Below are 25,201 nucleotides of genomic sequence, written 5' to 3' on the forward strand. Positions count from 1 at the left end.
CCGCCCCCCAACGTCGCCCGGCGAGGCCGCGCCGGCCCGGTGCCCGCCGGCCCCCCGCCGCGCGCGCGCGCCCCGCCGTTGGCTCCGGCATGTCGGGCCCCGGGCCGCGGGAGCCGCCGCAGGCGGGCGGGCCGGCGGGCCCCGAGGGCGCGGACGCGGCGCCGGGCGAGGCGGGGCTGAGCTTCACGACCACCGACCTGAGCCTGGTGGAGATGACGGAGGTGGAGTACACGCAGCTGCAGCACATCCTCTACTCGCACATGGAGGCGGCGGCGGCCGACGGCGAGCTCGACGCGCGCCTCAGCTCGGCCTTCCTGGCGGCCGCGGCGCCGGGCGCGGCGGCGGCGGCGGGCGGCTTCGCGGCGGCGGCGGCGGGGGGCGCGGCGGCGGCGGCGGCGGCGGCGGCCGCGGCGGCGGCGGCGGCGGCGGGGGGCGCGGCGCCCGTGTACCCGGTGCTGTGCCCGCCCGCGCTGGCCGACGGCGGCTTCGCGGGCGCGGCGCCCTGCCTGGGCCACGTCGACTTCCAGGAGCTGCGCATGATGCTGCTGAGCGAGGCGGGCGCCCCCGCCGCCCCCGCCGCCGCCGCCGCCGCCAGCGCCGCGCCCCCCGCCCCCGCCGAGAAGACGCCGGGCGCCGACGGCCCCGGGGCGGGCGCGCCGCGGCCCAAGGCGCCCGACGGCGGCGGCAAGGAGAACGCGGAGGGCGCGCCCGAGGCGCGGGCCAAGTCGGCCGTGCGCGTCCGCCTGGAGGACCGCTTCAACAGCCTCCCCGCCGAGCCGCCGGCCGCCCCGCGCGGCGCCGAGCCCCCCGAGCCCGGCGTGGCGCTCAACAAGTGGGTGTCCCTCCCCGCCGCCCTCCCGGGAGGCCGGGCGGGGCCGGGGCGCGGGCCCGCGGGGTGCACACGGCCAGGCCCCGTGGAGCGGCCGCCCGCCCGGCGGGGCCCGGGTCTCCCCGCGGACGAGGCCGGGGCGGGTCTGGGCGGAGGTGGCGTCTCCGCGCGAGAGCGCCGGCAGGGCAGCCTCCTCCGGCCGGGTCTTCGCGGGGAGCAGACCTGCTTGGGTCCGGGGCCCACCGGAAAGGTCGGCGCTCTGGGCAGGGGCCGGCCGCCGGTGCTGAGCGAGTGCGCAGCGCAGACCCCGCCGCCGCGCGTGCGAGCGTGCGGTGTGCGCCCCGCGTCTGCACCTGCGGACCGGCGCCCCGAGCCGAGCGTGCGGGCGCTTCTGAGGACCAGACCCCCTGCACCAGGTCTTCCACCCAAATGTCAGGAGAGGCCTGTCCCCTCCCCACCGCGACTCAGCTTACGGGTGACTCCACACACGCGGCAGACTTGGTGGCAGGGAAGTGTCCTGCAGGAAGCCAGCCCCTCCCTCGCGGCTCTCCTTCTGAAGAGGAACTGCGCAGGGGTGGGGGGTGGTCCTTGGCTTTCTGTCCCTCCCCACCCTGGGATTTTCCCCATTTTGTCCCTAGTCGCCAGATTTTGGAGAATGGCCAGAAATAGAGCAAGAGAGATTGGTCTCAGGTGACATCCAACGCCCTGGTCCTTCCAAGAAGAAGCTTGAGCTTGGCCACCCCCACGCTGCTTGAGCCTGGCTCTGTAGAGGTTTCCACGAGGAGGGGTGCTCATCCTGCCAGATGCGGGCTGTCTAGACCACCGGCGGCTAGCTGGGAGAGCGTACTGCGGTCACGGCCTTTGGCCGCTTGCCTGCCACATGGTCTTCACGCATCTCCGCGTCTCCTTTGTCTTGGCAGTTTGGTCACTCTTATCCGACATCCTTCGGAGTTCATGAACGTCCCTCTTCATCAGCAACAAAACAAATGCACAACGTTGGTAAAAAACAAAACCGCGGCAGCCGCCACCGCTTTGCAGTTTACATGCCCTCTGTTCACGGCGAACGCTTGCCCTGCCTCGGGGGGCTCGAGCCTCTCGCAGACGCAGGTAAGGGAGGGACTCGCCAGGGCTGCTCTTTTGTACGAGGTGGATTTTATTTTCATTAGGCCTGAAGGATTTTTCTTTCATTTGAGCTTAATATCAAGCTTTAAAATCAAGACCGTTCATGCGCTTTGGGAACGTCTTAAAGTCCTGGACGTACGCAGAGTTCCTCAAATTGCGCTACCGTCTTGGCCGTGGCTTCGGTTGGAGGGCATTTGGTTTGCGTGCGCGCTGGTAAACTTGCTGTCGCCTCATTCTTTCCAGGGTTCTGGGAACCCGTGTTCTGTACTCGAAGCTGCCAAGCATCAGGACATTGGATTGCCTCGAGCATTCTCTTTCTGTTACCAGCAGGAAATTGAATCCACTAAACAGACTTTGGGCAGTAGAAACAAAGCCTTGCCTGAGCAGGTTTGGATTAAAGTAGGAGGTAAGCCATAAAGCAGAGGGAGCCTCGTCCTGCTGGCCTCTTGGCCGAGGGTGGGGACGGCGAGATGCCGAGTATAAACATGAAGTCGTCTCTTCTTTTTTAAACATTTTTCCTTATATTTGAGAGAGAGGGAGGGACCAAGCGCACGAGCAGGATGAGAGGCAAGGGGACAGAGAATCTCAGGCAGACCCCTGTTGAGCACAGAACCCATGGCGGGGCTCGATCTCAGGACCTGAGCCAAAATCAGGAGTCGGCCGCCAAACCGACTGAGCCACCCCACGCCCTCACACGTCATATTTATGCTTTGGACGGCGTCGTTGAGTTTGAGGGCTGCTTTTCCTCACTGGTGATCTCCGTAAACGGAAAAATGATAGACTTGCATAAATTCTGTTTCCTTCAAGTTGCTGAAAGCACTTAATAGTTGTGCTTTTGTTTTTTTGTTTCTTATTTTATATTTCGTGAGTGGGACAGGAGTCTGAAACCTGCTAAAAGCTTTAGGAGACAGATGGGCAAAGGTTTCAGTTGGCAGCAAGAGGCCATAAGCTGATTCAGAAAGTTTTAGAAAGAAACGGCTGAAGGCAGCTTGAACTTGGTTCACCTTGAGAGTGAGCTCTCAGCCCCTTTCTCCCTGTAAACAAAAGTATTTTTCAACTTAACTTCCAGAGCTGATGGGGGCGGGGCGGGGGTGGAGTGCTGCCTCCTCCAGGCAGTGGGTCCTTCTCCCTGTTCGGACTTTTTATGCAGAAGTAGGTGCTTCCGTGTGCAGAGTGAAGGGTTGGTGGAGACACAAGCCACATACTAATTTCTTTGCTTCGGGAACAAGACAGTCCCAGCGCCGTGTCTTCCTCGCAGGTCCCGATGTGAACGCTGTATGGAGGGACCCTTTGGCCACAGAGACTTAGGTCTCATTTGGCGTTTCGGGAATGCCTGTCACCGCACACAGGGGTTAGGTGCTGGCTGGCCTCGATGCGGTGGGGCTTGCTGTGTTCCCCTGGGACACATAAGAGCTGTGACGTGATTCCTCCTCCCAGGGGCGGAGTCGCTGGTCAACTGGGCGCACCTTGAGCCCTAGGGCACACAGGTCTTGTCCTCTTCTGAGCATGGGAGGTAGAGCACCTGCTGTCCCGTTAGAGTGACTGTATAAAAGAAAATCCTGGGGAGAAAATTTGTTTTTTCCATTCTAAACATCAGAAAAGTCAAACAACCTCTTGGTTTCCCTGTTCACCGACAGCAGCTAACACCTGTTGATACATGAGGGACTTCGGACAAGAGTCTGTTGCTCACACACTGCTCGGGGTGTTTTAATTTAGTTACAGATTTATGTTCAGTTTTGTGCTTTGGAGCTTGGAGCTTTGCGTGAACGGCTTGTGCCGGTTACCGTAGTGGGTACGGCTCTTCCCGCTCAGTTCTGGGCGTTCTTCGCCCACTCGTGTGTCTGTTCAGGTTTGAAAAATGCCATGAAACACATTCGGCATTAATGGGGACAAGTTAAGTAAAATAAAAAATTAAATGCCACTCTTTCCTTCTTTTGCAAAGAAGAAGCGCTATGTAAGCAAGCCGTAAGTAAGAGGAACCGGAGTCGAGCGCGCCAGCCGGACACAGGTGGAGAACGAAGAGCCCTTGGAGAGATTCAAAACGTGGGCGAAGGCTCGAGCTCCACACAGGGCGCTTGGCCTCCCGCGGAGTCCTCGCAGGCAAACCTCGGGGAGCAGACCCAGAGCGGGCCCCAGGGAGGAAGGTCGCAGCGTAGGGAGAGGCACAACCGCATGGAAAGAGATAGAAGGTAACGCGTGTGCTTGCTTGTCGACACGCAGGCTTACGGCAGCTACTGGCGACGCTAGGCAGGCTACTCCTGAAACAGCAGTTCAGTGCTTTCTAAAATGTGTTCCCAGTGGAGAAAAGTTGGCCGAGGAGATGCTGACTTGGTTCAGCTCGGTGGGCCGGGGTCCCCAGGGTCACCCCAGGTTTGATGATTCGCTGGGAAGACTTAGAGCTGTGACTGATCACAGAGAAAGGACACAGCAAATTTAGCCAAGGTGCTTGGGGAGAAGTCCGGGAGCCAGATGCGAGCTCTTGGGTGTCGCCTCCCAGATGCGCTCTGCTCCCTTGGCCCCTGGTCCTGAGGCCGGCGAGCTTCCCAGCGGGGAACGCTCGTGAGAGACTCAGGGCCCCAGGATTTTATTGGCAGAGCGGGTCATGGGGACATTCCCTCCCTGGTGAGCCCCAGAAGGAGAGCCAGCGCTCAGCATGAACCGTATTGTTTGTACCAACATTTTAGGCACAGTTAGGCACCTCACTAGTGGTGCTGGGAACCTTCCCGAGGCTCCAGTTCCCAGCAGCCGTCAGGCGCCGGCCGTGTGAGCGGGCCTCGGGAGACCGCTGCGCTGCGCTGCTCACCGGGGAACCCAGCTTTGCCTGTTTCTTTTAAGAATGTTGGGGAGGGAGGGGGTTAAAACTGTTATTTAGGTCGTTTTATCTGCAGATTTTATTTAGAATTTTATTTAGATTTTACGTAGAACCAAAAGGTGGTTAATTTCTCTGTATCGCAGCTGGGTTTTTACTCGATGTTTCCGTAACATAATTAAGGTAGTTAACATAGTCCTTGACGGGGAGTTCACCCCAGTCTCCTGTGCGCAGCCCGGGGCGAGGCAGGTATGTAGCTCCGGCTCCGGCTCCGGCGCTGACCTGAGGCAGTTTATTTCTTTTTAAGGGACGTGTTACAGCTAGCTAGCCCGCCCGTGGTCCTTCTTAGACCTGCTCACACACGCACGCGCACACGGACACGCGCACATGCTCCATCAACCTGAAGGACGTCTGTGAGCTCCAAAGGGCAGCTTTCCCACCCTGACATTTCATCAGCGTTTCCTGGGTACCTGCCGTGGGAGGACCCTTCCCCGTGGGTGGGCAGCCTGCCGTCCCCTAGGGCACCACGCTGCCGGTTCGCTCCCTCTCACCTCCGTGCCTCGTCGGGGACGTCGATCTGACCCCTGCACGGACTGGAGATCAGCGTCCGCTGTTGGGTTTGCCTGACGAGATCCCCGCGTCCGCTCCACGTGTGCACGCGGGTAGGTGGGCAGCAAGGGTCGCGTTCTGTGCTGCCCTGTGTCCGCCTCTCTAGGACGTGGCGCGACGCCGAGTGTCCTCTGTGAGCGTTACTGTGGTCTGATCGTAAGGCCCAGTTGTGATTTAAGTTCTCTCTAAAATTACCTCTAAAAAGACTGGGTTTCGGGGTCTTAGCAGGCGGGCGGTCCGTGGTCCTTCTGTGAGCCGGGGCCCCTTGGCGGTCAAAGCCGTGACGTGGCTGCGGATGAGTCCCTTGGCACATGGAGAGCAGAGTCGTGACTCCTGAGTAAGGAACGGTCTACCCAGGGAAAGAGCACACGCAATTTTGCTTCCTGTTTGGGGGGTTTGGCTCTGTCCTTGGTCTAGAGACTTGAACCTGGCCCTTGCTCCTGGCCCACGAGCAGGACCGTCCCAGTGGAGTGCAGCCGAGTGCCAGGGGCCAGGCCAGGAGCAGTGGCCTGGCGCCTGCTTCTCAGCGTGATTACTTTGGATTTTGCCTGTAGGCGCAGGATCCGCATTTGTTGTGACGAGTTGAATCTTTTAGTCCCTTTCTGCAACGCGGAGACGGACAAGGCGACCACCCTGCAGTGGACCACGGCGTTCCTGAAGTACATTCAGGAAAGACACGGAGACTCTCTCAAAAAGGTCAGTAATGAGGGCAGGTGCAGTCTCAGAATGTTATAAACCTACAAGTGATTTTTTTGTCCATTTTTCCCTAAGATACCCCCGATGGTCCTTTGTTTCCTGGAATTCAGTGTTGGATACTGAGTTCGCTTTGACCAAAAGCTCGTTAGTGTTGTAATGTGTCACTTACGGACCGATGGTCCCAGCCTGGGTTGGTTCGCTGACCTGCGGCATCCGAGTGACAGCCCGGGCTGCAGGCAGCGGACCGGATGGGGCTCGCCCGGGTTTCAGGCACCCGTTACCCTATGACAGCTTCTCGGAGGGTTGACGTGAGACGAGTTAGGCAGGAAGAGAGAGGCAGATAGCGTTCAACAGTCTGGAACCCACATGCATTCAGAAGGCGCGGAAGAGATTCTCTTCCATGGGCTGGGTGAGCGGGGACAACATGGGGCCCTGGGGCCCGAGCACCTGGACCCCGAGTGCAGCCAGAACCACCTTGACCCTGTCTGTCTGGTCCCAGGGGCAATTCCAGCGAGCGAGCGCGGCTCCTGGCGGGGCCGATCGCGTGGTGTGAGCGGGAGGGAGCGCAGCCGCCCCTTCCTCGGGGGTCAGTGGGGCGCTCCCAGCATTGGCTTCACTGCTCTGCCCTGGGGGCACCTCGGCTCCCGGTGCCGGCCTCAGCGTGCTGGCGGTCAGGCTGAGCGCGGCTGAGGCCCTGGGGGGGCAAGCCCCGCGCACCCCAACGCTGCTCCCTGTCCAGGCCATCGTGTGGCTGCTGTGGTTGCGGCGTCTGGCAGGGACCAAGCTGAGGTTGGCGCGTCTGTGTGAAGCCTTTTCCAAAGAGCCTCCTGCGTGTGGACCGCGCGGGGCAGGGCCCGCGGCTGTGTTTCCGGCCCCACTCTGTCTCCGCAGGACACCGTGGCATCGCCCGTGTGACCGCGTCTCAGAGCGGCATTTGCGTCCCGCTCCCTCCCAGTGGCTCGCTTGCGGTGACCCTGCGGCTCGCGTTTGAGGTGATGTGTTCGAGGGAGGCTGTGAATTTTAATAAAATGATGCTCTTGTGCATTTTTTTAAAGCTTTTTTTCTTGATTCCAGCCAGTTAGCGCAGCGTGGTGGTGTCCCTGGCAGGTGTAGGACAGATGGGCACGTCCGGCCGCCGCCCGGAGGTCGGCAGCACAGGCGTCCCCCTTCCTGCCCGTCGCGGCCCCCGCCGCCGCCCGCGCCCGCTCTGCTGGCCGTCTGTGGGCTCTGGAGTGCGGAGTCTGTTTCTTTGTTTTTCTTAAGGGATGAGGTATTTAGTTAGGTTCTTTGTAAGAATTTAGAACGCCGCTTTGTGAGGGCCAAGTCTGTCTGGGAGAAAACACCGAGCGGTGGTGGCCCTGAACGGAGCAGTGGCTTTTCGCCACGGCAGAGTCCGGGGCCTGCGGCTGTCCGCCCGGCCTCACGTCCGCCGCCTCCAGCTTCTGTTCTCGGTGTCGACGCTCTCGCCCTCCCGCGTCTGGGTTCTGCAGATTCCCGCGGGAGGCGGCAGCGAGGCTCCAGGGATTGGCCACGTCTGTGTTTCCCCTTCTGGTGCTTTCGCCTGCGGGTTACCTTCCCGCCTCGGGCCGCACCCGCCTTCTCGGCTCTCCCGCCCGCTGTCAGACAGGACAAGAGTCTGTTTCTTGTTTGACTTCTCTCTTTTTTTCCTTGGCTGCTGTGTTTTCTTTCTTAAATTCCACGTGGGAGTGAAGCCATACGACTCTGCTCCACAGAGTTCACGCGCACGATCCCCTCCGGTTCCGACCACGTCGATGCAAAAGCCGGTATTCGTCCCCTGACGGAGGCGCCGTGGCCACATCTTGCCCGTCTGTCCGCGCGTCCGTGCAAGGGCATCTCGGTCCCTCGCACAGCTCGCCTACGGCGGACCTCGCTGCTCTGGGCGCTCGGTGCGCGTCTCCCTTTGCGCCACGGCGTCCGCATCTTTGGGGGAAATACCCGCAGAGCGATTGCTGGGTCGTCGTAGGCAGCTCTCTTGTCAGCTTTCTGAGGGAGCTCCGTGCTGTTGTCCAGAGTGGCCGCACCAGCCTGCGTCCCCGCCGACGGTGCGGGAGGGTCCCCCTTTCTCCGCATCCTCGCCAGCATCTGTCGTTCCTGACTGGTCAGTTCCAGTCGTTCTGACTGGCGCGATGATGCTCATGATGCCGGGTGATGTTGAACAGCTTTTCATGTGTCTGTTGCCACCTGGATGTCTTCTTTGGAGAAAAGCTTTTATATTTTTGAAGATGATTTGGGGCGCCTGGGTGGGCTCAGTCGTTAAGCCTCTGCCTTCAGCTCAGGTCATGATTCCAGGGTCCTGGGATCGAGCCCCTCATCGGGTTCCCTGCTCAGCGGGGAGCCTGCTTCTCCCTCTCCAGCTCCCCCTGCTTGTGGTCCCTCTCTCGCTGTGTCTCTCTCTGTAATAAATAAACAAAATCTTTAAAAAAAAAAAAAAAAAATGGAGGGGCGCCTGGGTGGCTCAGTGGGTTAAGCCTCTGCCTTCGGCTCAGGTCATGATCCCAGGGTCCTGGGATCGAGCCCCGCATCAGGCTCTCTGCTCGGCAGGGAGCCTGCTTCCTCCTCTCCCTCTGCCTGCTTCTCTGCCTACTTGTGATCTTTGTCTGTCAAATAAATAAAAAACCAAAAATGGAAATGATTTAACGTTTGGCCTGGTGTACCTGTTAGCGGTGAGTTATTAATATGATTCATCCGTAAGTGATGACGGCACTCAGCTCACAGCAGACCTGTTAACTGTCTTTGTATGTATTCCGAGACCAGATATGTTAAAACTCATGTCTTATATCTCATGTATAAACATGGCTTGGGTGGGCCCGGCAGGAGCAAAACCTCCCTGCGGAGACCTGGGATCAGCGCTGCGGCCAGGCACTGCCAGGCCACGGCCCTGGTCCCAGGTCTCACTGCCCGGCGCTCCCCGTGGGCTGGTCCTACCCTTTCCGAGTTGGGGCATCTGTGCCCTGGTCTCTCGGCGGCTGTGGGTGTCCCGGCTTCTGGTCTTGTTCTGCTCTGTTCGCTTTTGTGGGAGGGCACACGGTAGTGTTTTTTTCCCGTTGTAATTTGCTTGTATGTTGCTCTGAAAGCTTACCTTCTTTATTTTTTTGTAGTTTTAATCTTTCTGACATCTTGAGTTTAAAAGCTTTTGGTCTGTTTTTCACATTTATTACGTTTTCATAAGCGAAGATGGTCTGTATAAAGAAACAGTTTCTTGAAAGTTTGCTGAGACTTTCGTTGTGACCTCTTCTGTGGTCAGTTTTTAAAAGTTCTGTATTTATTTGGAAAAAACATGTATTGTCCATTTGGTGAGCTCTGCGTTTGTTGGGTTGGGACCATTAATAGCGACTCAGACCCTTGCTCTCGGGACACCTGGGGGGCTCAGTTGGTGGAGCCTCTGCCTTCAGCTCAGGTCATGGTCTCAGGGTTCTGGGATCGAGTCCTGCATCGGGTTCTCTGCTCAGCGGGGAGCCTGCTTCTCCCTCTCCAGCTCCCCCTGCTTGTGTTCCCTCTCTCGCTGTGTCTCTCTGTCATAAATAAGTAAAGTCTTAAAAAAAAAAAAAAAAAAAAAAGGAAAGAAAGAAATTTGCTTTTTTTAAGTTTGGTTTTACTTATTTCGTCTCCACACCCAACTTGGGGCTCAAACTCATGACCCCAAGGTCAAGAGTCACACGTTCTTCCTGCTGAGCCAGCCAGGTGCCCCCCAAAGTCACTCTTTCTATCAGGCGTTCTCATATTTACAAACCTAACGTGCCTATCAGCTTTGTGTAGACGTCACCTCAGGGTGTTCTGACTCGTAAAACTCCCTTGAAACTCTGTCATTTCCCTGAGACAGCGGCTGCCGGCTCGCCTCTGGCCCCGGTAAGGAGGTGCCGGGGCCCCGGGGAACCCAGCCCGCACCGGGGCTCCCCACTGCTGGCAGAAGTGTGCACAGCCGGGTGGACGCCGGCGCTCACCTTGTCGTGTGCATGACGTTCCCGTAGTCTCGAGTACTTTCTTTGTCAGAAGTGACGGTTTCCTTCTTTGTGACTTTTACATTACTTTTTTATTATTCTCAGAGGTAAATTCTACCTTCTCATATATGGGCAAATATTTTACATTTTGGGCTTTTGAGTGTCAGGATATACATAGGAAATTGTCAAAATGTGGCTCATCTTAGACCCTCAAGCCCTTTAAAGTTCAGGAAGAGGGGCGCCTGGGTGGCTCAGTGGATTAAGCCGCTGCCTTCGGCTCAGGTCATGATCTCAGGGTCCTGGGATCGAGTCCCGCATCGGGCTCTCTGCTCAGTGGGGAGCCTGCTTCCTCCTCTCTCTGTCTGCCTCTCTGCCTACTTGTGATCTCTCTCTGTCAAATAAATAAATAAAATCTTTAAAAAAAAAAAATAAATAAAGTTCAGGAAGAAAATAGATCTGAGCAGGTATAGCCCGAGTGCAGGTGGCAGGAAGCGCACTGCGGCCACCGCTGGTGGGCCTGGTGTTATCAGTGCAGCGTGGTACTCCTGTGTCCCTTGGTGGATGTGAATCCAGGAGGAACCCGCTACAGCCCAGCGACAAAGACAACATGATTCAAAACCAGCAAAGGATTTGAGTACCTTCTTCCAAAGAAGATAAACAAATGGCCCACAGGTCCGTGAGCAGATGCTCAACATCCCTGATCGTCCGAGAAATGCAGATCAAACCACGGGGCTCTGCCGCATGCGCCCAGTGGGTGTGGCCGGCACGCACAGACGGACAGACAGACAGGTGGAATCGCAGGCCTCAGAGCAGAACCCTGTGCAGCTGCTGTGGAAAATGGGGTGACAATTCTCAGAAAGTCAGAATTGCCAGATGGGCTGTTGCATTTGTGGGTGGGGATCCGGGTGGACACTTGTTTGGGAATGTTCACAGCAGCCTGGACGTGGAGGCCCCCAAATGTCCATCAGCAGAGGAGTGGATAAGCACAGCGTGTGCACCGACAGCAGAATGTGGTTCGGCCACGGCCCGGGTGCCCCCGAGGCTGCCGCTCACGGAAGGACAGCTCCTGTGCCAACCTCTGTGTGGTCCCAATTCGTACGCAGAAAGTGGGACATGGGGTGGGTGCTGGGGGAGGGCGACAGTCCGTGTCTCATGGGGACAGAGTGTCTGTGGGGGGGGATGATGAAAAGTCAGAAACCGTGCTGATCACATGGCACTGTGCAGGTAGTGCCACTGGGTAAAACCGTTTAAAGTGGCTGAAATGGAAAACTTCATGCTCTGTATTTTTTTACCATAATAGAAAATCTATAAACGTAAATTTAGTTTTTAAGAATGTTATGCTTTAGGGGTGCCTGGGTGGCTCAGTGGGTTAAAGCCTCTGCCTTCGGCTCAGGTCATGATCTCAGGGTCTCAGGTTCGAGCCCCGCATCCGGCTCTCTGCTCCACGGAGAGCCTGCCTCCCTCTCTCTCTGCCTGCTTGTGATCTCTGTCAAATAAATAAAAAAGATCTTAAAAGAAAAAAAAAGAATGTTATGCTTTAAAAAAAAAAATTATGGAAACGTATCCATGCACAGACATGGGGAGAGCAGAGCACAGAGCTCCAGTGTTCCTCGGACACAAGGGCGTGTTGTTAGTGCCCCCGTCCTGTGGCCCTCGGTGGGTGGTTTAAAACCTTCCGCAGATCTCTCGGTTTCATTCTCAAGGGCATCTCTGCATGTAGACACGTGGTTAAACAGCCACACCGCATCCAGACGCCCCGAAGGGCTTGCAGCCGTCTCTGTGCTGCCCACTCCCCTGAGTCAGGATCCAGAAGCTGTCCACCCGAACGTTGGTTGGTGGTGCTCAACATCGCTGAGTACACGATGGCTTCCTCCTCTCCACCCTGTCCTTTTTTAAAAGATTTTATTTATTTATTTGACAGAGAGAGATCACAAGTAGACAGAGGCAGGCAGAGAGAGAGGAGGAAGCAGGCTCCCCGCTGAGCAGAGAGCCCGATGCGGGACTCGATCCCAGGACCCTGAGATCATGACCCGAGCCGAAGGCAGAGGCTCAACCCACTGAGCCCCCCAGGCGCCCTCCCCCCGCATCCTCTTTTGACTGAAGAGATGGAACCCCCGTGCCGTGGCCTTTCCCACCTTGTACATTTCGCGTACCCGGATCTTTGTTTCCCAGAGGCTGAGGAGATCAGGCCATGTGCTTGCTCTCGCCTTTTGTGAGCTTGGGGCTGCCCGGTGCGCTCAGGAAACGGCCAGTCTGACCCTGCTGTGAAGCCCGGGACTTGTCTAAGTGCCTAGAGGCAGGGAGCAGGAGCAAGGGCCGCGGTGGACAGGGCTCCGCGGGAGCCCCAGCTTCCAGAGCCGACCTCTGATGCCAGCCCGCCGCTGGCATCACTCCCGCCGTGTGCCCGGGGTAGTGATGGGCCCGGTGTGTCTAGCGGTGATGGAAGTTCTGCAGGGAGACGGCAGTGATGCTGCGGGAAGCCGGCCCGGCAAATGCGCGCACACACGTGAGAATGGTTAAGCAGCGTGCAGAGTTTACTGTGGTAGAAAACACAAGTGTAGGTGTTTGTTTTTAAGTAAAGAAGCCTTTTTAATATGGATGGGTATTACAGGAATTATTGGAAAATTAATCGTAGGTGTAAATGTGACTCTGAGAAAAACGTTTGAATCCCTGTTTCCACCCCGCACACCCCCTTACAAGAGGTGACGTGAGTTTGTGGATGACACGTTTCCATCTTTTGAAGTAGTTTAGGTCATAATTTCAACCTTTGGTGTATTTTTAATTTTTTGTAATCTTATTTATTCATCTTAAGTAATCTCTACACCCAGCGTGGGGCTTGAACTCACGACCCAGGATCCAAGAGCTGCCCACCGCCACTCGCCGAGCTGGACAGGCGTCCCCAGCCTTGTCTGTTTTGAGATAGTTTGAGTCCGTAAATTCACAGCATTAATGGTTCTTTCTCAATTTCAGGAATTCGAGAGTGTGTTTTGTGGTAAGACTGGCCGAAGGCTCAAGTTGACCAGACCGGACTCCTTGGCGGCCCGTCCTGCGCAGGAGAGCCTACAGAGCAGCCCGGCCATGGACGTCAAGTGACAGGAAGGGACCGCCAGTTCCGGCAGCGGCGGCGGCTGCCCGGGGCCCCCAGCGTCCGCGCGGCCCTGGAGCCCCGGCGATCTGGCTCTGGGGGACGTGAGTCCAGCTGAGGGGCCTCCACGGGGACGTCACAGCACGTTTTGTAGAGATGTTTGTCTAGAACGAAATCCTTAGCCTTTCGTGTCCTCTTACACCATTTGGGGATGAAGACATGTTGACAATTAGCAAGAAACTTTTCAATTATCCGCCTGATTCCATCATGTTTTCTTAACATGATAACTTCAAAAATTAACATCCCATGTAATTTCCTTAGTCTTCCAAGGTGCACCGCTTTTTACTTATTTTATTTACATTTTAAATATGCCCACTTAGCGATTGGAACAAGTTAAATTGTTCTTGATTAGAAGTAGTTTGGAGATTTTACTCCCTTGTTTCTCCCTCCCCATGCTGACTTCCGGTGACACGGGACCGTGTTCTGTGACGCGGTCTGTGTCCAGCCTTGTCGCTGGACATTTTCCAGAGACTCCCTTTGAAGCCACTTTTGCCCGTAAAGGAGATATTGTCACCGTGGGTTCCTTCAATGCCTTCATTTTCATATTCAGAGTCATTACTTGGTGTGTAATAAACTAGTGTTTGGAACTGAGGTTTTCACACGAGTGGCTTTATTTATCACAACACATAATAGTGGGTTTGCTCGCGGTACAGACTCCCCTTCAAGAAACATTTACTCGGAGACAGTTTGCACACGAAAGAAGCAGGTAAATCAGACCAGACCATGTAGAGGGGGTGCCGTACATGAAACCCTTTATTTGTTAGACTGGGGTCGCTTGGGTCCGTCTGCCGTCTTAGTGGGATTCGCTCTCAGTCCTCACACGAGTGTGGTGCGGACAGGCGGCCGTTCCAGGCCTCCGCGTGCATGTGCCCCGTCCCCCTCTCAGGGCTGGGGTCCAGCTGGCACACCTGGGCCTGTGTCTGAGGTGCGCGGTGACCGCTGACGGGCAGTTGTAAATGCGCTAGGGACGGCTCCGGACAACAGGTCGACGAAGGACACTCTCAGGGACCAAGTGTCCGGTCGCTGCCGTTGAGAACACGAGGGGAGGCCAGGAGGGCCGTGAGGGCCGTCTGGATGCCATGTGTCGCCGCCCCCCGCCCCCCGCCCCCAGAGCACTGCGGCTCCTCCCGTCCTTCCGGGGCTCCCCGCTGGCGTCGGCACTGGCTTCTCGCTTCCTCCGGTTAGGTTTTAGGAACTTCTAGAACCTGACTTCTCCCCGCTGCCTCCCATCACGGCTCCTTGGCAGGCTGAGGTGTCACAGATGCCGGGGGTCCCCTGAGCGCCGACAGCACCGCGGAGGCCAGGATCACCTGGAGGCCCGGGCTCGCCGTGGGCCCCGTCCCGGCCGTCTCTGCTGACGCCAGGCACACCCTGCGGTCCTGGAGACGCAGCAGGAAGGGGAGTGTCGACCTAAGCCTAGAACAGCCACTGAGCCTCCCGCCCCGCGCCCTGCTGTGTGGGGTTTATTCAAGACTGTGGGGGGGGGGGTGAGGGCAGAGGATGAGGCGGGGCGGAGGTGGGGCCCGGGGCCTGTCCCCAGTGCCTCGGCTCAGACCGGAGCAGGGCTCCCGGGGAGCCGAGGGAAGAGAGCCGAGCCGGGGATGGGGCTGCAGGGCTGCCTGGTGAGTGGGGACAGGTGACAGTCGGCATGGCCTGCGCGGGAGCCCTGTGGGGCGCGCACCTGGGGGATGGGCCCCCTGGGTAGGTGGAGCAGGATAGGGCAGCTGGGGGTAGGGGGCACGGAGCAGGGGTGCGGCCTCAAGGGCCGGGGGAGGAGAGGCCTTCTGGGCGCTCAGGGAGGACTGGACCGTGGTCTCCGCCCGGCCCACGGTGTGTGGCGGCCCACGGTGTGGGGGTGTGCGGAAGGCTGTGCGAGGGGACTCAGGTGTCCTGTGAGGCTGGCCCGGGCTGCACCGCGGGGCCTGGGGGCTCCTCATTGGACACTAAACCCTCAGGATACACGTGGGCCAACTCGGAGGGAGTTCTGGAATGTAACCGACCTCGACGCCAGCCTGCTCTCACCGAGCGGAAACTGACTGACTCTGCGTGACGAGACCCGCCCAGACCCGGTATCGCTCGGACGGGTCGGTCTGACGGTTCCTGACTGTTCCCGACCATCGGAGACGGCTTCGCCCAGAGAAACATGGTGACACGCGTTCCCCACCCAGATGCAGCCCTGGGTCAAGTCCCAACGCCCTGGGAAAGCAGCCGGTGACCGGCACCCACCTTGCAGCCCCTGGTCCCCAGCCGGCCCGTCCAGTCCCGTGCCCGCCGCACCCCTGTCTCCTCTGTCTCCCGGGGCCCCTGTCGGAAAGCACCGGACGTGTGAGGACCCGGCTGGGGTTCGAGGAGGGACCCACCAGCGTGTCACCCGCCTTCTGACGGGCAGGGCTCCGCCTGGTGAGTGTTCTCCTGAAGTGAAAACACTCAGAGAAGCAACACGACCCCCGGGAGAGAGGACGATGGAGGCCCGTTCGGAAGGGAGCTCGTAACAGGCCGAAAGGCCTTCAGATCCCGCTCGGAGCAACCCGCGGCCTTCTGCTGGATGACAGCAGGGCCTCGCGCCCCGAGCCGGCACCGGAGACGCTCAGAGCCTGCCGTCCTGCGGCCGCCCCACACCGTGGGACCGTGACCTCAGGACCGACACCACATCTGCGAAGATGTGTTTGTCTCCAGGGCGGAAACTGTTCAGCCTCGGAGTTTCTCGAATACAAGGGCAGCGGCCCTGCTCATTCTGGAAGGACTTGCAGTAAACTTTGTCTCACCAAGTTAGAAAGGAAATCACAGTTAAGTTTCTCTCAGAAACAGTTTTCTTATGCTGTTTCTTAGAAACAGAACTCCTGGATCAGTAAGCCGGCGTGGACCGGAATGCCGAGCTCCAGAACTGGGGCCGGGAGGCGGGAGGCGGGGGGGGGGGGGGGGGGGGGGGGGGGACACGGTGCACACTCGGACAGGGGTGCGTGTTAAAGGCCGTTTTGGAAAAGCCCAGTGTCCATGAGTTCCCACTCGTGTCACCCACGAGGCCCGGTCCATGGGCCAGAGCATCCGCGGCTGCGGCTCAGCGGGGGCCGGGACAGACCCTGTCAGCAACGGGGCCCAGCCATGAGGCCATGCGGTTTCTGCACTGCACTTCCCTTCCCAGCGCTTCGGAGGGAGTTCTGTGTGATTGTTGCTTTTTACGAGTTTTTCAGGGTCGGATGCGGCTAAGGGTGATCGGGCTCCCGCTGTTCGTCCCTCACATTTTGTCTGCCCCCGCCCCCGACCGCTGTTCGGATGGTGTCCGTGGGGCCCGCGGCATGAAGAAGGGGTTAACCGGGCCGCACAGAGGTCGGCGCGGCCCACTCACCTCTGGGCCCCGGGTCTCCCAGCTCTCCGGTGGGACCACGGTATCCAGGGGGCCCTCGGGCACCGGGGTGGCCGATGGAGCCCGGGGGACCTGGGGGACCTGGGGGCCCCGCTGGACCAGGCCGGCCTGCAGATCCGGGCGCTAAAGGCTTCCTCAGGTGGGCGGCTAACTGTGCGATTTGTTCTTTTGGAAAAACAAAGATGCAAGCGCTTACTCGAGGAGGATCAGCAAAGGCCGCCGCCGAGGCAGAAAAGATCGAGGCGCCTAACTCTCTTCGGGGCGCGGCCCCGATACTGCTCCCTCTCCTGCGTGCCCAGGAGGAGGTGCTCATTTTGGGGGGACTCCTTACAAATCCTGTGGCGCAAAGTGGCCAAGAGCTGGCCGCTTCGTCCGTGAAGGCTGGAAGACGCAGGTCTCCGTCCCGGCTGACGGCGACCCAGACATCTAGACCCGCCCCCTGTGCCCCCGCCTGTGCTGAAGCCGGGGGAGGAAGCCCCCGCCGGGCGCAGATGGAGACTAGCCACCCCCCAGGGAGGGGAGAGGTGGAGGAGGCCAGGGTGCGCAGGGGTGGAGGGCACTCACCACCGAGCATCCCTCCGCACAGCTCCCGGATGTGCTGTTCGCTGGCTTCTCGCCCCTGAAATTCACCCCGTCAGTGCGGCAGCAGACTGGGGGCAGCCGGCTCCCTTAGACGGCTCCCTTAGACGCGGCCCCCCACCCCACATCAGTCTCGGAAAAGTGACCAAGGCCGGCGAACACCACCCTCAACAGAGGGAAAGACGTACCGGGACTCCGGGCTTCCCGGTGATGCCAGGCAGGCCTTGTACTCCTGGGAAGCCCACGGGGCCGGGCGGGCCTGGGAGGCCCTCGACGCCACTGGTGCCGTTGGGACCCTGGATGCCCTTTGGGCCCAGCTCCCCTCGACTGCCGGACTAGAGGGAAACAGGACAAGGCAGGTCAGAGTGCACAGCGGCCAGCAGCTGCTGCCCCACCCCCGCAGGCCGGTCCGGCGTCTCCTTTGGACTTTGTTGCTGGAACAGCTGGCGGCCACTTACCTCTCCTTTGGGTCCGACCGCACCACCGGGACCCTGCAAGAGAGCAGTTGTCCATTGCGCTGTTAGCCGGCGGGCATTCGCTTCCAAAGGGCAGGGCTGGTGCGGGGGGGACCGGGGGCAGGTGGGGAACCACCAAGAAACCACCCTCGGGGCTGCCTCAGGACAGGAAGCGGGGACTTCCTTTCACCATCCTGAGTAGTTCTTCTCTCGCTGGGACTGAGTTCTCCGCATGGACGATTTTGTGACTTATTTTCCTAACGAGTGTTTTCAGTAGCCGCTCGGCGCGTCTTGTTACACGCGTTTACTTTGTGCCCCGTGTCCATCGCCAACTCGCTCTAGCAACGGACGTCTGGACCTCTCTGTGCCTACAGTCCCCTTCTCCAACTGCGTCCTCTGGAAGCTTCCCAGCTGCACGTGCAGAGGGCCGGGATCCCCCACTGAGGGGATCCCAGCAGGCAGGCACGGCTGCCCCCATCAGGTTGACAGGGCTGGGGGCCGGGGCGAGGTGCCAGGGCCCAGGAGCCAAGGCCGGGGTCCGGCTGGTCAGAGTTGTCCAGGAATTCCGCAGAAGGACCCATGCGTGCGCGCGCACATGCAGCCGAGCTTGTCCTGGCTACAGCCATGGGGCCCGCAGCCTCAGGGTCCCTGGGGCTCCCCGCGCTGCCCGGAGCTGCGGACTGTACCCCCACCCCGCAAATGGGACTGATTTATTCTCAGCTGTTGACAAAAGCAAGGCCGATTTAATCCCACTCACCAGCTCTCCTTTGTCCCCAGGAAAGCCATCGGAACCTGCGACGCCCTGAAACCACACGCCCCAAGGTCAGAAAGCGGCTTTCCAAGCTCGGGCGCCAGTCCCCAAGCCCTAGGCCCAGGGTGGGGATGCCAGCTGACTGCACAGACCGGCAGGACACACGGACCCTCTCTTGCCAAGCAGCATCTCAGGGGGCTGTGGCTTACTCTAGGCCCTCAACCACTACGAAGATGGCCAGGAGCCCCCAGAGGTCACAGGCCCGGCCCCTGAACCTTTCCTGAGAGAGTGCACCTTCTGCAGACAGTCCTGGGGCCCAGACTCCACTCCCCCCTGACAAGGCCCCATTCCCAGAAGGTCAGCGGGAACACCCCCTCGCTGGGAGCTGGGGCTGGGTGTCCAGAGCGGTCTCCGCTGCTCAGAAGGCACGAGGCAGAGCAGGTAATGGAGGAGGGAGCGAAAAAGAAGGGACCTGACCCCTGGGCGTCCGCTCACCTGGTCTCCCTTAGGGCCGGCGGCTCCTCCTGGGCCCTGGGACGAGAAGGTCAGTGTTAGAGGGAGCTCGGGGGTCCCTGAGGCGGCCCCTCCAAGCTGCGGAGCACGGCGGGGCCGGGAAAGCAGGCCCTCCCCGGGCGCGTTCCCTGTCCGTGGCACTGTTCTGTGCATGCCCGTCTCTGGAATCTTCCGGAAAAACGGTCTTGGGGGCCCTGGAGCATCGCATCCACGGTGCTGTGACTGTGTCCCAGGCCTCAAATCTGGCGTCGCTCCCAGTACCGTGGGCCGTGCGCGGGTCATTGCCCACACGGAGCTGCCGCGTCACAGCGCCCAGAACTCGTGTTCCTCACCTTCCCAGAGGACCCGGAGACGAGGGACGGGTCTGGAGGAACTGCCAGGATTGCTCACAAAACATGGAAATAACACCTGCCCATCTGCTCCAACAGCAGCAGAGTGAGAACTTGCCCGAGGGGCAGAGACGTGGCCGCCCGACGACAGTGGAGGCCAAGTGCAGCGAGTGGCGGGAAGATTCAGGCACAGCCGGTGGGCACAGCCCCCGGGGAGGCCCTGGCCCGGTTGGCGAGCCCCAGACGCCTGGGATTTCCTGCCTGGAAGCTGATGAAGGGCCCCCAGTCCGGCCACAGGCCCGTGGTTTCCGTGCCCCCCGCCCCTGCCTCCCCCTGCAGCTCCTCGGCCTCCCGCCTGCGGTGAAGTCTGGCGGCCAGCCGGCCATCGTGGGACCTGAGCACACATCTGAGGAGGGCTCCAGGCTGCCCTGACCATCCCCAGACGACAGGGACCCTACAGCGAACGTCCCGACGGGCACAGGGCGCCCGGGACGGTCAGAAGCAGTGAGGCCTAACGGTGCCTAGAGCCGGGGCTTCGCTTATCTAAAGTGCGTCAAGCAATCCTCGAAAACCCAAAACATGAAGCCCTGGGCCTCCCCTGGGCTCCACGGGGGCCCGCCAGCAGCGGGCAGGTGCACCGCGTGGGTCCTCGGGATGGAGAATGGGGGCGGGGACCCCCCAACAGGGAACGGCCACTCACCCGGTCCCCGGTGCCACCTCGAAGGCCCTGGGGGCCCAGCAGGCCAGGGTCTCCCATGCTGCCCTTCTGGCCCTACAGACAAGGACCAGCCTGTCAGCATCCACAGGGGAGCCTGGCGGGGACACCGCCCCCCACCCCCTGCCCAGCAGGCCCCCCTGGGCTCACTGGGCATAAAGCCTGGCCCCAAACCTCACCCACCTGGAAGCCTCGGATACCAGGGGCTCCAGGAGGGCCTTGTGGGCCCAGAGCCCCCTGAAAGAGAAAGGGAAGGAGTGAGTTCTGCTCTGCTTGCCCCGGGGACGCTGGCCGTCGGGCCCGGAGGCTGCGGACAGACGTGGGAGCCCTGGTGGGGGGGGGCAGTTGGGGTTGGAGAGCTCGGCCTTCCCCTCAGCTGCCACGACTCAGTCTTGGGACCCAGGTACCCACGACCAGGGCTGTGGGGCCGGCGTGCTCATGATCCCTCTGTCCGTCTATGGAGGCGAGGGCGGCATCTTGTGGAGCCGAGACCAGGCCGCTGACCTCGGCCAGGTGTGGCGACTTAGTCCCTCGGCACAGAGGTCTCCAGCTGGGCTTGGCCCTCACTGTCTTTCGGCTTTCACGGGGTCAGCCCACGGGTGCAGCCAGAAGGCCTCCCAGCCTGCACAGAAACCTGGTCGCGTGGTGATGCCGCGGCACCCTTCCCCTGGGCCACCCTGCGTCCCTCACTCACCGCCGAGCCCCTGTGGCCAGCTTCCCCACGCTCCCCGGGCACGCCAACGTCTCCCTGCACAAGGAGAAGCGGAGCACCGTGTCGGCGGAATCCGTGGACTTGGGGGGTGGGGGATGGGTGGGGGATGGGTGGGGAGGGGGTGGGGGACGGGTGGGGAGGGGGTGGGGGACGGGTGGGGAAGGTGGGAGGACTTACTGGGACGCCGGGCTCTCCTGAGGGGCCGGCCTCTCCCAGCTCACCAGCGCGGCCCTGCACAGGACGCGAGAGCCCTGAGTGCCCACACGGCCCCTCCGGCCCGGCCCGGCGCTGCCCCCGCCCACCCACCAGGACAAAGAAGCCACATACCAGTTCTCCCTTCTCGCCCTTGGACCCTGCTGGTCCCGGGAGGCCCTGCACGAGTCAGAGGTCAGGGCTGCGGAACCCGCAGCAGAGCACCCCAAAGAGGGCCGGTTCCCCTGCACCAGCCCCCGCTTGGGGACCCAGGGGCGTGGACCCCCATCTCCGGAACACCGAAGGAAGCCCGAGCTCTCACCGGCAGCCCGTTGGGACCCTTCTCTCCTGGGGCACCGCTGCGACCAGACTCTCCCTGCGGGAGATCGGGGACCGGCTGCTGAGGCCCGGGAAGCCGAATCCCGCAGGTCCCCCGCCCCGCAGGCCACCGGCCCGACACCAACCTTGTCACCGTCGAGCCCCGGCACACCGTCGCGGCCGTCCTTGCCCGGCACACCCTGGGGACGGGGGACGGGGTGAGGCCTGCTCTGCCCCTCGTTCCCCGCCTCCCCAGTCCCCGCACTGGGTCAGCAGACCCCAGGCCGCCCCACCCCACGCGGTGACCTGGGCAGCCCTCCGACCGCAGCCGAGGGCGGCTGGTGCATGGCAAGGGGCCAAGGGCAGTGTGAAGGGTCCCACACGCTGCCACCCGCATCCCCGCAGGGACACTCCCCCATGGCCTGGGTCACAGATGATGGAACAGGCTTGGGAGCCTGCTTTCCCCGAGGAGGAGGCCGGAGGAGCGTCCGGGGAGGCCTGGCGGGCTGGGGTCAGGAGGGGACGGGAGGGGTTCAGGCCTGGGCTGAGCGCCCGCAAACCCTCAGAACCCTCCTGGCTCCAGGCCAGGACGGCACGGGGCACGCAAAGACCCTCCACCTGGCCCCCGTGCCACGAAGACGCCGGGGGTGCCCTGTCGTCGGAGAGGGATTCTCCAGGGGATGGGTGGGGACGGTCGGGGCAGCCACGCCGTGCTCCGCGCAGGGACCCAGCCTCCGCCCAGCGCCAGGGCGGCCGTGGGTACTCACCGGCTCTCCACCCGGGCCTGCTACTCCAGGGACGCCTTTGGGACCAGGCCTGCCCTAAAAGACACACAATTGGCAACATTTTGGGGGGCGCCTGAGAAAGCACCTCCCGGGTGCCGCCTCTCAATCCCAGGCAGCCTCGCGTCGGGGACAGTGGACTCCGGGGCCTGCGTGCTCAGGGCTGGGGGACGGCCCTGCTGGCCCAGCCCGACAGCAGGGGAAAGGCCTGCGGATCCAGGACCCAGCCTCGCATCCCATGTTCACGTCGGCCGCCAGACACGAGCTCCTTAGAGCCCCCTGGAGAACTGCCCGGGACCCCGTGGGCCAGGCCGAGGTGCTATCCAGGGACGCACCACCCGCAGGAAAGGGCAAGCCCCGCCCCGGCACGTGTCATCTGGGCGTGTCTCCCCCCACCCCAGATCAGGGTGTTTGGAGGAAGGAGCCGGAGAAGCTAGATTCTCTTACTTACAAGGTCACCCTTGGGGCCGCGGAAACCCTCAGGGCCCCTCTCGCCTCTGTCACCCTGAAACGACAGGGGGCGAGGGGGGTGGGGGGTGGGGGAACAGAAAGTTAACAACTCGAGCAGGTTGGAGAGCCGCCCTGCGGGGAGACTGACCGGGCCGGGCCCCAGAAGTGGTTAGAAGAGCAGGACCGACGCTGCCAAGGACCACGGGGACCAGAGGGGCCAACCGCACCCCGTGAGTGTCCAGACAGAAGGATACAGCTCTTCCAGCACACTCGACCCACCCCCCCCGGTGTGCCCACTGCCACCTGCTCAGGTGTGCCCAGGGCTATGGGCCCATGAGAGGACTCAGTCCTGGAGAGGACTCAGTCCTGGGGAGGGCCAGCCCAGCGCGGCCCAGTGGGACTGCGGGAGGCACCGGCGTGCGGAGGCGGAGGAGAGGGACCGAGAGCCTTGGCCGCTCTCCACCCCGGATGCACACATACCACTCTCCCCGGGGCTCCTGGGATCCCTGGCGGCCCTCGGAATCCAATGGGACCCTGTGAGGGAGTGCGGGGGTATCTGGGCCTCTTGTCTGGAGCCTGGCCAGCGTCCCTCCGAGGCCCTGGCTCCATCCAGAAAGATCTCGGCTCCAGCAGCCCCAACCAGACAGCCCCCAGCAGGCCCCTCCTCACTGGCCACCCAGAGGCCCACCCCTCTTCCCCCCCATCTTCCAGGGCCTCCCCCCAGCCCCTCCCCTCCTGAAGGTGGCCTCCCACAACAGCCTGGGCTGATCTGAGATGGCCAGACTTACCCGATCCCCTGGGGGTCCGGCCGGCCCTGGCAGGCCCCGAAGTCCCCGAGGTCCCTGTGGGGAGAGAGCTGGGAAGGCAGGGCTTGGGCCAGCAGCCTCTGCCCCCACCCCAAGACTGCATACCCCCTGGGCGCCACTGAGGGCCCTATAGTCTTCCCTAGGAGCACCTGACCTCGGGCCAGGCCCTGGAGGGGCTGGGCAAGGTGGTGGAGGAGGGGGCCACAGGCGAAGTGGGGGGTGCAGGGCCACAGGCCCTGGAAGGGGGCACAGGTCGGGGGAGATGGGGCCACAGGCCCAGGGGAGGGGGCCTGGGACTTGCAGCCTGGCAGACGCAGGACCGTGGCCGGTTCCCTGCACAGGGACCTGGCGGACAGTCCCCTGCAGCCCTAGGCAGTCCAAGGGGCTCCGATCCCACCTCCTCACCCCTGTCCAGCTCCTCCCCCTCCTCACCTGCTGCCCCACAGTGCCTGGGATGCCAGCGGGCCCAGGGGGGCCAGGATCGCCCTGCAGTGGAGATAAAGGGGTATGAGCACGATCAGCCCAGGCTCTTGCGGCACCTCTCCGAGCCCACTGCCCACCCCCAAGCCCATGCTGTTGGGGCCATCGCCCCACTCACAGCCTCCTGAGGCTCCTGACCCTCTGCCAGAGAGGCCCCCAGGCTTTCCCAGACGCCCCTGCCCGGCTGGCGTGGGCCCTTCTGCCGCCCATGCAGTGGCCTCTCTGGCTAGAGATGCTGCCAGCCTCCCTGGAGCCACGGGAGCGGCCGCAGGGGCAGGGCAGGAGCCTCCAGGAGACACTTCTCCATCCACCTGGGGGAGGGGGCGCCTGAGCTCAGGGAACCACGAGAGACGGGCAGGCAGGGGTGTGTCCCGGGACCCTGGCCCAGCTCGCCTGGCTCTGACCAACTGGGCCATACACGGTGCAGCCCAGATGCAGCCAGCACTCTCTCCTCGCCCCCACCATGCCTGGGGCCCCGCGCAGACCCCAGCCCCGGCCGAGCCCCCCCGTCCGGCCACCCCCAGGGCCCTCGTTCACCTTCTCGCCGTCCTTGCCGACCTCTCCTTGCTCCCCTTTGTAGCCGGGGGGTCCCTGAAAGCCAGCGGTGGGCGGCAAGTCACAGCCCACCCCCAGTGGCCCCGAACAGGGCCTGCATGGCCGCCAGCCCAGGCGGGCAAACTGAAGCCTGGTCAAGAGGGGCAGGGCTTCCCAGTCCTGGTGGCCGCGCCAGTGCCCACCGGTTACCACTGGGGAACGGGGGGTGCGGACAGAGCGAGGCCCCCAGGCTGGGCCGGAAGTCGGCCTCCTCTTCTTCTGGAAGGACTGGCAGACTTTCTGGACCCTTGTGTCCCCCCAAGTCCCCTCGGGATCTCAAGGCCCACACTGGACCAGGCTGCCTCCTCCTGTGGGGCATGGAAGGGGCTCAGTCACCCTGCGGCCGCCGCTCACCTTGAACCCCGGCATTCCTGGGGGGCCGGGGGGGCCAGGAGGGCAGATGGCTGGGCACTGTTGGAAGACAGAGCAGTCAGAGCCCTGGTCCACACAGCCCTGGACCTGACCGAGGTCAGCGCCCAGGGGCCCTCAGAGGGGCTTTTCCACCAAGCAAAAGGGACGACAGGCCACACGAGGGCCTCCTGGAACCGCAGACGGGGTCTCATTTAGTGTGGGTGCGGGGTGCAGGGAGGCCTGCCAGGAGCTGGCCCTGGGCGGCCTGGCCCCTCGCGGCCTCCTGCTCAGAGCCGCCCCCCCTTTCTTAGCGGACATCCCGCTACAGTGGCTACCGGCTTCACAGAGGGGCCTGAGTCCTGTGCTCTCTGCAGGCAATTTCAGGCCGGGCTTCTCCTCCGTGCACAGGTGTCCTGCAGGCGCACATGGGATGTCCACACCCAGGGGTATGGTGAAGCCCCGGGATGGCATTTTCTAGATCATTCCACAGCTGATCCGGCACAGACCCGGTGCCATCCATCTCTGCCCTTGCTGCTCCTGCCGGGCCCTTCCCCGGATTCTGGACAATCTCCCTCTGGGACACCAGCTGGTCAAGCACTCTGGACCCAAGGTGGGGCAGCTTCCTTCAGGAGCCCAAGACC

The 25,201-nt window shown here is 61.6% G+C and overlaps 2 protein-coding genes across 6 annotated transcripts in view; one reads left to right on the top strand and one right to left on the bottom strand.

The window, feature by feature from the left end:
- TCFL5 (transcription factor like 5) lies at positions 1 to 13,760 on the top strand. Of its 5 annotated transcripts, XR_009344513.1 has the most exons (7): positions 1 to 832; positions 1,750 to 1,936; positions 2,195 to 2,357; positions 3,894 to 4,140; positions 5,924 to 6,065; positions 6,957 to 7,057; positions 7,140 to 7,792. XR_009344513.1 is itself a non-coding variant. In XM_059132896.1 (6 exons), exons 1-6 carry the CDS (start codon positions 90 to 92, stop codon positions 7,862 to 7,864), a joined length of 1,548 nt encoding a protein of 515 aa, XP_058988879.1. In that variant the 5' UTR covers positions 1 to 89; the 3' UTR covers positions 7,865 to 8,525. The 5 variants fall into 5 exon arrangements, 4 of the variants coding, with proteins under 4 accessions (XP_058988879.1, XP_058988880.1, XP_058988878.1 ...); XM_059132896.1 differs by lacking the exons at positions 6,957 to 7,057; positions 7,140 to 7,792 and adding an exon at positions 7,799 to 8,525; XM_059132897.1 differs by lacking the exon at positions 7,140 to 7,792 and having other exon boundaries at positions 6,957 to 7,113.
- Positions 13,556 to 25,201, bottom strand: part of COL9A3 (collagen type IX alpha 3 chain) — a 17,357-nt gene continuing 5,711 nt past the window's right edge. Inside the window, exons 11-32 of the mRNA XM_059132898.1 lie at positions 24,564 to 24,620; positions 24,153 to 24,206; positions 23,568 to 23,621; positions 23,118 to 23,171; positions 22,810 to 22,863; positions 22,331 to 22,384; positions 21,865 to 21,918; positions 21,244 to 21,297; positions 21,102 to 21,155; positions 20,915 to 20,959; positions 20,765 to 20,818; positions 20,570 to 20,623; positions 20,059 to 20,112; positions 19,861 to 19,932; positions 18,814 to 18,849; positions 18,325 to 18,369; positions 17,571 to 17,603; positions 17,301 to 17,447; positions 17,098 to 17,152; positions 16,516 to 16,698; positions 15,396 to 15,473; positions 13,556 to 14,548 (exon numbers count right to left, since the gene is read on the bottom strand). Of these exons, the coding sequence (XP_058988881.1) occupies positions 14,358 to 14,548; positions 15,396 to 15,473; positions 16,516 to 16,698; positions 17,098 to 17,152; positions 17,301 to 17,447; positions 17,571 to 17,603; positions 18,325 to 18,369; positions 18,814 to 18,849; positions 19,861 to 19,932; positions 20,059 to 20,112; positions 20,570 to 20,623; positions 20,765 to 20,818; positions 20,915 to 20,959; positions 21,102 to 21,155; positions 21,244 to 21,297; positions 21,865 to 21,918; positions 22,331 to 22,384; positions 22,810 to 22,863; positions 23,118 to 23,171; positions 23,568 to 23,621; positions 24,153 to 24,206; positions 24,564 to 24,620 (1,536 nt within the window). The 3' untranslated portion in view covers positions 13,556 to 14,357. The remainder of the gene's footprint in view (positions 14,549 to 15,395; positions 15,474 to 16,515; positions 16,699 to 17,097; positions 17,153 to 17,300; positions 17,448 to 17,570; positions 17,604 to 18,324; positions 18,370 to 18,813; positions 18,850 to 19,860; positions 19,933 to 20,058; positions 20,113 to 20,569; positions 20,624 to 20,764; positions 20,819 to 20,914; positions 20,960 to 21,101; positions 21,156 to 21,243; positions 21,298 to 21,864; positions 21,919 to 22,330; positions 22,385 to 22,809; positions 22,864 to 23,117; positions 23,172 to 23,567; positions 23,622 to 24,152; positions 24,207 to 24,563; positions 24,621 to 25,201) is intronic.

The sequence above is a fragment of the Mustela lutreola genome, chromosome 9, assembly GCF_030435805.1.
Source record: "Mustela lutreola isolate mMusLut2 chromosome 9, mMusLut2.pri, whole genome shotgun sequence".
NCBI classification, from domain to species: domain Eukaryota; kingdom Metazoa; phylum Chordata; class Mammalia; order Carnivora; family Mustelidae; genus Mustela; species Mustela lutreola.

Excerpts from the sequence above, each read along its gene's own strand:
- TCFL5 (XM_059132894.1), top strand. The coding sequence starts at position 90 with ATGTCGGGCCCCGGGCCGCGGGAGCCGCCGCAGGCGGGCGGGCCGGCG. Across the intron at positions 1,937-2,194 it reads CGAGCCTCTCGCAGACGCAG|GGTTCTGGGAACCCGTGTTC; the intron begins GTAAGGGAGGGA and ends CATTCTTTCCAG. Across the intron at positions 6,066-12,994 it reads ACGGAGACTCTCTCAAAAAG|GAATTCGAGAGTGTGTTTTG; the intron begins GTCAGTAATGAG and ends TCTCAATTTCAG.